We start from the raw sequence: 10,165 nt of genomic DNA on the forward strand, positions 1-10,165 counted from the left end.
TGAGCGTCAAGGAGAATACAGTGATATATTATATCTATACATACTGTGATTTCAAAATCTTGAATAAGACAGCTACTATGAATAGATTTCCATAGTTCGACATAGCTCTTCGTAGATCTATGTAGATCAATGCAAACTTTAAATCGACGTAAGGATTAAGCTTTTTTTCGGGATAATTGTTTTCGGAAATTAAAAAAGTATGCCTTACATTGAAGCATATGTAACATTATACGGTTAATATAATTATTAATTGAATTAAATAATAAAATCGTACAAAAATTTGAATACATGTATTGCTTTTTCTATTACCAATGTGCATTATGTTTATGAGAAACTAATTCAAGAAATTGAATATGACTAGCATATAAGTCTAAGTTTTTATCAATGTCTATCCACTTAACGTTTGCTGCATCATCACCAGCCTCAAATGGAAGATTGCCGACAACAGTATTATTTTCATCATGAAAATTGCAAGCACTAGTTTCTATCCAAGAATTATCAGTGTTTCGTGGATCATCAACATATCCTTCATAAATTTTATGTCCGCCGAAAAATAACTGGTCAACTGACCTTTTGAAAGTTTCGATTTCATCTGAATTCTTTTCTAACGTATTCAATGCTTCTTCCATAAATTCTCTTTTCAAAGTTGTCGAAATAACTTCGTTTCGATCTACCATACCTCCAGGTATAGCCCATTGTCGCGTATCTCGTCTTTCGATTCCAATGAATTGTAAAATACATTTTCTACTCAATTCATGGGACATAATTTTTCCAAATCTATCACGCTTCCATCGTGTAACTATTGGATCTGCAGCATGGTTAGGCCCCCAATATCTTAGTATGCCTCTACCTTTAATACCTGTACGACCAACTGGATTTAATGGATATCCTTCATCGTCAATAACATAAGATTTCATAAAGCTTTTTCTGTTAATATTTCCTATAACAATAAAGTAATGGAACAGCTTTAAGTTTGTTCAATTTAAATATTGCAAATGTCATTACATACCGTCCATCATATTCCATGCGGGCTTAAATGATGAATCATTAATATTTTTATCCGCTAAATTATATTCGTTATTAGAAGTATAATAAGATGGGTTATAGTCTAAAAATTTGACATGCCATGGTACTTTTTCATCAGGTATTAAAAATCTTTTAATTTTAGTAAATGGATAGAATTCTTGTCGACATTTAACATGAATCATATTTTGCATAGTTTAAAACTCAAAACGTTATAAAAATATTTATAATAACAATAATGTAACTCAATCTATATATTTATGCAATATCATATTGACGGAATTAGACCGTTATTGTTTTTAAAATGATGGCTATTTTTCCTTGTTGAGTCTGTATAGTTATCGTAAAGTCGAAATTGTTGAAAATTTCAGTTTGTTATCATTTTCAGTAAAGTGTCAGTTAAGCGGACGCTGCCTTGTGGTCGAGAATGCCACTACCACCCAAGTGGCCAATTATTAACTTTTTCGTATCGGAATAGTTAACAAAAAAAATGTTAGCTTTTATTTTGCGATGAAAAAAGGCACTTATGTCCAGCAAAAAGTTAACTTTTTTATATTCCAAAAAGATAACTTTATGGTAACAATTTGACAACATTATGGTAACTTTTTGATAACACTTTGTAACGCTTTGTTGACAAATAGCAATTGGTTTTTTGTTAACAAAAAGGTAACAAATTGACAACTTTTTTATGTTGACTGACAAGATTCAAAATGCTATCTTTATATTACCAAATTAAACATTTTTATGCTGACTTAATACTAGCAAATTGTTAAATTCTTGAAGGCTTGTGGATAGGATAAAAAGTAGTGGAATTGAGAGTACGTAAATAAAAAAAAAACTAAGTACTTATCACATTTTATTGTAAACTGGAAAAATTACTACTTTGATTTAATTTATTTTATAAATTAAACAAGCAAAAACGATTTTTCATTTTACATTAAAGTATGGAATGCACTAGAGTTCCATTTATCTACTAACTCTTAATTGACCAATATCGGCTTATACAAATATATACATTATATAATTTTAATATTTAAATTTATTTTTAATGATTTATAATATAATTTACAAATAGTCAAAAGTTATTTGAAGGCATTTATCATTTTTTTGAACGCGCTTTGATGTATGACGATCGACATGTCGAACACACGAGTCACAACATTAAAAAAATGGCAGCGTAAATGAGATAAAGTTATAAAAAAGGTAACATAAAATGATATAAACGCCCTCGCGGTTTTGATTCACCCTGGAAACACGATGGAATCACGGCGGTTACACGGTGGGTTTTTTGTCATTTTATCACCGTGATTCCACGGTGATTACACGGTGTATTCACCGTGATTCCACGTACACCGCGTAATCACCGTGGATACACTTTGGAATCTCGGTGAATACACCGTGGAATCAGGGTGGGTACACCGTGTTACCATCGTAGAAATACCATGTAACCACCGTGTATACACGGTGATAAAATGGCACAAACCCACCCTGTAACCACCCTGGATCCACCGTGATTCCACCGTGTTTCCACTCCCATGGTGTTTCCAGGCTGATTTAAAACCGTCAGGGCGATGGCAGCATTTTTAGTTGCCAGCTGTCAAAATAAATCTAACATTAAAATATAACAAAATGTTCACCTAAAATAGTTAACAAAATACTGACAACTCAATGTTATTGTTTACGTAACGTAAAAAAGTCAACATTCAGTTAACATATTCGGATGACAAATTGTCAGCATTGAAATGGTAGCTTTTATTTATCCGCAATTAGTCATCATTTACCACGTCATTTTATGATAACCATTTGCTAAAATTTTTCAAATTACGTTTTGTTAAAATTTTTTTGATAACTTTAAAAAAACTTTTAGAAGTGAACTTCTTAAAAATTCAATTTGTTATCATTTTGGAATAGCAGAAAGTTGACTTGGAACGGGCAACTAAAAGTTAACAAAAAGCGAGCCTGGCCACTCGGACACAATCGGATCATGTATTATCCCTACCCTAATAGCACAGTTTGTTGGGCAAAAGTTTACTGTACAAAAGTTTTGTTGAATTTTTCGTAAATTTCTGTCAACTTCGGACTTTTCCATTTTTTACGACAATTTGTATGCAACTTGCTATTGAATTTGACGCAAATTTACTACCAGTATTAGAATGGAAATTCACTTCAAAAGTAGACTAGAAAAAAGTTGTCAATTTTCAGGCAAATTTTATGTCAATGTATTGTTAATTTGACTTGAAAAATTGTCGAATATTGTTTTACCGTCAAATTGTCGACAATTTTATGGACAAATTTGCTTACCTTCTGAAATGGTAAGAATGAACATTACCACCTGATTTTGTTCGTAAAAGTTTACCTATAAATTGAAGAAAAATTAACCGTAAATTTTTATTTTCAACTTTTGCTGTGAAATTGTCTGCAAATTCAAGCATCAGATTTCAGGCAATTTCAACATCAAATTACCGTCAGTTTCAAGCTAAAGTGGCTATTAGGGTAGTAGCACAGCTCTAGCGAAAGTTTACCCTGATAGCCCGACCTTGATCTACAAGTTCTGTCGTAAAACATTTTCGGCTAACTTAACGAGAAAATTTTTCTGGCCAGCTTGGCTTAATAATACTTTCCTTTAAGTTGGCTTCAGAATACGGCAGGGGCGGGCCCCCGTCACATAGAAGTATATTGCACAGAGAGGTAATTGCGCAGAATCAATTTACACATGTGAATATTGTACCATAACCTTTAGCACAGATGAAGATTGCCCATAGCAATTTTTTACACAGATCCCGTTTGCACAGAATTAATGGTAATTTTACCATCTGTCATACAGATTATACAAACAACTTTACGAAAATGACGTTAGATGGATAAGAATCGTCAAATAATTCATTATGAAGATTTTCAAATCATTACAAACCCTTTACTCAAATTTTTAATTAATTTTTAAATTAAAAATCCAAACCTTTAAATTCAAATTTATACTAAATTCAAATTTTTTTTTATTTTGCCGGTGAAATTATTAGATGTATCACAAAATTTCACAAACTCTTTTTGCAAACAATTCTATTCACTACCAAATATATTTACAAAGTTTCGATTTTACGCGATATTTTTTAGTTATTTGCATTGTCAACTTTTTAAAAAAGTCGTGTTTTGTTCGATTTCAAAGCTTGACATTGAGATGCAATTAACTGGAAAACAATAATGAATAATTATTAGAATATTTGGATTTTTCGTAACTCATAAGAAGTTTTTTGTTAAAATTTCGAAAAAAAAACATAATGAAACGCTGTGGAGAATTAAAAAGTCTCTGAAAATAGTATCCACAACCCCTGCTTTTTTGGAATATTCGAGTGCATTTAGAAATCCTCGAGCTCTACCTATAACCAAGCATTGCTATATAGCGAGAGCTAGAGCTAGAGCATATCCGATTACATCCTGCGTTTTCTTTTCATAATAAGTCAATTTTTATTGTATACATGAATTTTTTCAATTGAAAGCTGCGGGGAGTAAAAAATGTCAAGCATTCAATCATTCATGATCAAATATTCACATTTTACTGGCGTAAAAAATGATCATATCACTTTTCATGAATCATACACAACTAAGCATGACGCTATGCCAACAATTTTTTGGGATATTTTAAGGATATATCAGTTTTATCAATGATTTATTGATGTAATTTTATTTTGCGATTAATTAATAATTCATCAAATCGACCTTAATAGAAGAGATCGTATTATAAATTCATTATAATAAATACTCTAATTCATATAATTTACCCTGATTACAAAAAACGATTTGAAACGATTTGTAATGTTAAATTTCCATAAGAAGGGCGATTCAGAAGTCTTCAAAGTATTCAAGAACATAAAAAAGTATTCAAAATTTTGTTTTTCTAATCGTTTTAAATCGTTTCTTTCGATAAGGCTTACATACTTCATTACTATGTGAGTCATGCATAATTAATTCATTCAAATAAACACTATGATTCGTACTATAATTCATTAATAAAGATATATTTATCATTTAGAAATTGTTTTGCGATAATTAAAAGACTGTCATGCATAATTTCATACACGCAACACATTATAAATAGTTACCACTGAATGTATTGTAGGAAAAATTAATTTTACACTTTCAGGTACAGAAAAACTCTTTTATTATTTCAGAAATTTTATGACTTTATTGTCATATATATTTGGAGTAAGATTGCAAATTTATTAACGAAAAAAAACTTTATTGGAAATTGAAAATTAAATTTTAATTTAAAATCATTAAATTAAAAATTCGTAAATTCATATGGGATTGAAAATTAAAGACATTATAATTTCGAATTGAAAGGCTTGGATTTTTAGTTATAAAATTAATTAAAAATTTGAGTAAAGGGTTTGTAATGATTTGAAAATCTTCACAATGAATTATTTGACGATTCTTATCCATCTAACGTCATTTTCATAAAGTTGTTTGTATAATCTGTATGACAGATGGTAAAATTACCATTAATTCTGTGCAAACGGCCCTGATAACACGAGTTGATCGAGAAAAAGTTGGTCATTCATTAGTTTCCGACCAACTTGACGACAAGTTATCGACAACTTCAGCTTTTGCAACTTTTGGCTACAAGTTACCGCCAACTTTCTCAGAAAGTTGGCGGCAGTATGGAGCCGCAACTGGAATGCAAGTTTCTGAGGAAATTGAAAGTAAACTTACCGTCAACTTATGATCACCAACTTTTGCAAGCAACTTTTGCCACCAACTTTCTCAGAAAATGTCCATCAACTATTGGAGGTACCAACTGTTAACGATCAACTTGGTTCCAGTTGCGGCTGCAAGTTTCTCGTCAGTTTCTCGCCAACTTGGCTATCAGGGGGGATCTGTGTAAAAAATTGCTATGGGCAATCTTCATCTGTGCTAAAGGTTTTTTTGCAATATTCACATGTGTAAATTGATTCTGCGCAATTACCTCTCTGTGCAATATACTTCTGTGTGATCGGAGCCCACCCTACGGCAGTAGCTTGAATGTAACTTTACAGAAAAACTTGCCGTCAATTTGAAGTGAAACTTTCAATCAACTTAACGTCATTGTCTGACAGTAACACTTGTGGTCAAATGTGAATTCAAATTACAAACAATTTACTGTCAACTTTAAAGGTAACTGCTTGCTCTCTAACACTTTCCGTTAAGTTGCTTTCAGAATACGGTAGTAGCTTGTAGTTAACTTACGGTTAAGTTAACTACAAGCTACTACCGTAGTTAACTACAGTTAACTTAACCTGAAATTTGCTGCCCGAATTTGCCGACAATTCGACAGTAAAAGTTGGAAAGAAAACTTTGCGGTTAATTTTTGCTAAATTTAGAAGTAACTTTTTACAAAAAAAAAAAAAGTCGGTAATGTTCAATCTTACCATTTTAGAAGGTAAGCAAATTTATATATGAAATTGTCTACAATTTGACGGTAAAAAAATACTTTACAATTCTTCAAGTCAAATTAACAATAAATTGACATAAAATTTGCCTGAAAATTAAAGACAACTTTTTTCTAGTCAACTTTTGAAGTGGATTTGCATGCGAATTCGGGTAGTCAATTTACGTCAAATTGTATAGCAAGTTATACATAAATTGTCGTTAAAAACGGAAAAGTCCGAAGTTGACGGACATTTGACGAAAAATTCAAGGAAACTTTTGTAAGGTAACTTTTGCTAAAGCAAACTGTGTTATGTCCTCAACAGCCTCAGGTGCCTCCACCTGTTAATTAATTAGTAAACTTGAGATATATAAGAAGCGCGCATTTAAATTCCATTTGAAATAATATATTAATATCCTACAACACTTATTGCGTCTTAACAATATGAAGTAAATAAATTAAATCACAAATCGTCGTGGCACATACTCATTAAATTATATATTTTTATTATAAGAAAGTTAAATAAATAGATGGATAAACTTTATTTTATATTTAGAGAAACATAAATACAGTTTGAGTGGTCTTGGAACGTTTTCTGTCACCTGATACTTAAAACCTAAACAAAACACACGCATAAAAATCATGAATAGGCCCTTGTTCTAAAGTTAACAGTAAATATGGTTATAAACAAATACATACTCTATAAGCAAACAAGAAAAGGAAATATATAATAAATAAATCTTATTTATAAATGAAAACCATATCACAGGAACTTAACTATTATTGTTAATATATATATTTTTATATTAAATAAAGAGTGATTCATATAATAAATGAATTAATAGAAATATTGAAATATAGCATTAGAATAATTATAATGATGTTTCACGATAAATGATAATGTCAATTGTAACGAATAACTAAATATAGAATAATTATAGAACACACCTCTGATAGTCTAGAATATTTAACCGAATGATTGTATCCAAGTACGGGAAAATAGAATATAAATAATATAAGTAATAAGAAGATATAGAATGGATAAAGTAAAGAACGTAAATGTATAAGCTTATATCTCAAATTCGTATTAGTAGAAAGTATAAATGTATAAGTATAATATTTAGTAAAGAACATAGATATATAAGTATTTATACATATAAGCATGAGTGTGAACATGAGAGTAGTGGGGAGAAGTTGGAGAGTGGAGGTCCGAGATCTCTCTGCCGTCTGATGTAACTTGACTTCTCTCCGAGAACTCTTTACGAATACAACTGTTATTACTGATCAAGTTTTATCCATACTTTATAATAAAATTCAGTCTTCAGATAAAAGTTATTTTATCAATTACATCTATCCTTAATCATAGTTTAATTATTTCATTAAATAACAATCATAATCATCATCATCGTAGTAAACAATAAATTTATCCACTGTTTTCAAATTCAAAATTTGGTCCCGCGTGACAACGAACTACCCACTGTCCAGGAGGTGGCGTCAGCTCCGATCCTAGTAACCTCCCAGGACATAACAACTGTGCTATTAGGGATATATCGCACAATCCGGCTGCACTGCACACGCGTCTTAGCAGACATGCGCGCTTCAATAAGTAGCTAAGAGTGGTGGAAAGTCAGTTTCTTTCTGGGACAACCGTAACATCGATTTTTTAATTTAACTTAACCAACAAGTTACTCCATTATCTTATTACATCAACTTAAAAAGTTATCTAATCTCTTTGAGTTGTCCAATTTCAAATATTCATGATGTTGTCTCGATTATTACGACCAGTTGGTCGCATAACACAAAAGAGTGAGTTTTCTTCATACTTACTAGTAGCTAACGTTACGTAACAACGTTTATTTATTTTCATTCAAAATGATCTGTTCTTAACCAGGTATCCGTACGTACCATCAAGAGTCAAAGCCATTCAAGTATGCAAATATGGATGAATTACCTGTACCATCGGGATCATGGCAAGAACTTTATGATCAAAATCAACGGAGATACAATTTAACACTCGCTGCTGGAATTGTTATGTTTATTACTACATTCACAATTGTATGTATGACTTAGTTTAAATTATAGTTTGTTTTTTTTAATGACACCAAACTTTTTATTTTAGGCTAAAACGAGTGGCGCACTTTACTTCAATCTAGGACCTCCGGAAGGAGTAGATTACCCCAAAAATGATTACAGTTAATAAGATCTATAAGTATATAAAAGTTTTCTAGTTTGTAAATGTGTAAAAAATAAACCGTTTACTTAAAATCTTATGTATCTGAATTATAATAACTATACTGTCATTGGTCAAATAAATTAAAGGCAAGAGCAATCACTGAATGTGATTCACTATGATGAAAAAGCCATTATATAATTTTCTGTTCGTTATTCACCAACCAAAAAATAATTTTTCTGGCAATTATTGTTTTGCGATATAGCAATAAGTGAGTTTAATGATATCTTCGACCGCATTTTTCTCGAAGCACCGTTTTTATATTGGCCAACTAAGCTTCGATAACTACTGGATTAACTTCAATGATAAAGGGATTATTTTTATTTATGTACAGTACACTCTGGTTACAAGTTATGTTTCTGTCTTTACTCTTACATCCCGGAAAAAATGAAATTGACGTGAGAGTGAGGAGAGCATCCGATGTAACATAACCAGAGTTTACTGTACTGATATAAATTCTATATTCTGGACTAGGATTTTTAAGATAAGCTGAAAGCTTCGTTTTTGATAGATTTCATAAAAATCTATCTATTGTATTAGTCCTCACGGTAAAATTTTCAAAGAATTTTGGCATTGTTAATAATAATTCGCCAAACTAGATTCCAAAAATACCGTTAGTTAAAAAGTTTATACGTGTACATCTCTATATGTAACATAACGCGCCTTGTGAAGGCGATAGCACTCGCGATTTTAAACGGATCTTAATGATACTTGGCAAACTTGCTCTATGAACGACTATCTCGGTTTCATTAGAAAAGCAAAATCTGTTAACTAGCTTAGAAATGGTGGACATTAAAAATTCAAAAAATAACAAAAAATACTACTTGTGTGGCTTTTTTCGTGAATAAATTTTTAACTGAAACATTTAGTTCTAATGGATGAAGAGAACGTCAAAGCTGATGTAATAAACTATATTTTACTTTTTGTTGTAGTTTTTCCAATTTTAATAAAGTTTAATGATAAGTGTTTTTGTTATACTAAACATATCATATGACATTATATCTTTCAAAGTTTTTGAGGGATGTTACTGAAATTTTATATAGTTATTCTTTAGACAATCATCTTGATCCAGTTCAAAAATTTAAAAAACTGATGAGTATTTGGGAAATGATGGCACTTGGAAATTTAAAAATTAACGTCGGTATTTAATTTTTTTATTTGAAAGAAAACAAAATCTGTGACATGCAGCATCATCGGTTGATCTAGTGATTATATTTATGATGATAAAGAAATGAGCCTAAAGTTAGCAGACACTAAAATAATAAAATATTTGACAGCGGATATCTTTTGAACAATTTGAATTATAAACAATTAAATAAATGGGATTGAATTCTATTGAAATAAACAAAATATGCTAGCATTTTTTTTTTTTAGCTCACTTTTTTAGATTTACTCAAAAACAAAATTTTTAGCAAACTAACCTCTCATTTCAAATGACACTGTTATCTAATGGCGCCTTGGTTTTTTTTTTTTTTTTTTGAAAATCGAAAAAAAACTTTAGCACGTCATAA

At 30.6% G+C, this 10,165-nt stretch overlaps 2 protein-coding genes across 2 annotated transcripts; one reads left to right on the forward strand and one right to left on the reverse strand.

The window, feature by feature from the left end:
• Positions 1-221: 221 nt before the first annotated feature.
• On the reverse strand, positions 222-1,789 carry LOC103576264 (ADP-ribose pyrophosphatase, mitochondrial). Its single transcript, XM_008556416.3, has 2 exons — positions 1,010-1,789; positions 222-940 (listed from the first exon to the last, which is right to left on the reverse strand). The coding sequence occupies exons 1-2, from the start codon at positions 1,215-1,217 to the stop codon at positions 306-308; spliced, it is 843 nt and encodes a 280-aa protein (XP_008554638.1). The 5' UTR covers positions 1,218-1,789; the 3' UTR covers positions 222-305.
• Positions 1,790-7,996: 6,207 nt separating this feature from the next.
• Positions 7,997-8,795, forward strand: LOC103576263 (uncharacterized). The gene is made up of 3 exons (XM_008556415.3): positions 7,997-8,230; positions 8,316-8,479; positions 8,544-8,795. Exons 1-3 carry the CDS (start codon positions 8,182-8,184, stop codon positions 8,619-8,621), a joined length of 291 nt encoding a protein of 96 aa, XP_008554637.1. The 5' UTR covers positions 7,997-8,181; the 3' UTR covers positions 8,622-8,795.
• Positions 8,796-10,165: the final 1,370 nt, after the last annotated feature.

This window comes from Microplitis demolitor, chromosome 9 (assembly GCF_026212275.2).
Source record: "Microplitis demolitor isolate Queensland-Clemson2020A chromosome 9, iyMicDemo2.1a, whole genome shotgun sequence".
Lineage (NCBI taxonomy): Eukaryota > Metazoa > Arthropoda > Insecta > Hymenoptera > Braconidae > Microplitis > Microplitis demolitor.

Excerpts from the sequence above, each read along its gene's own strand:
- LOC103576264 (XM_008556416.3), bottom strand. The coding sequence starts at position 1,217 with ATGCAAAATATGATTCATGTTAAATGTCGACAAGAATTCTATCCATTT. Across the intron at positions 941-1,009 it reads CGCATGGAATATGATGGACG|GAAATATTAACAGAAAAAGC; the intron begins GTATGTAATGAC and ends TTATTGTTATAG.
- LOC103576263 (XM_008556415.3), top strand. The coding sequence starts at position 8,182 with ATGATGTTGTCTCGATTATTACGACCAGTTGGTCGCATAACACAAAAG. Across the intron at positions 8,231-8,315 it reads TGGTCGCATAACACAAAAGA|GTATCCGTACGTACCATCAA; the intron begins GTGAGTTTTCTT and ends GTTCTTAACCAG. Across the intron at positions 8,480-8,543 it reads TTATTACTACATTCACAATT|GCTAAAACGAGTGGCGCACT; the intron begins GTATGTATGACT and ends TTTTTATTTTAG.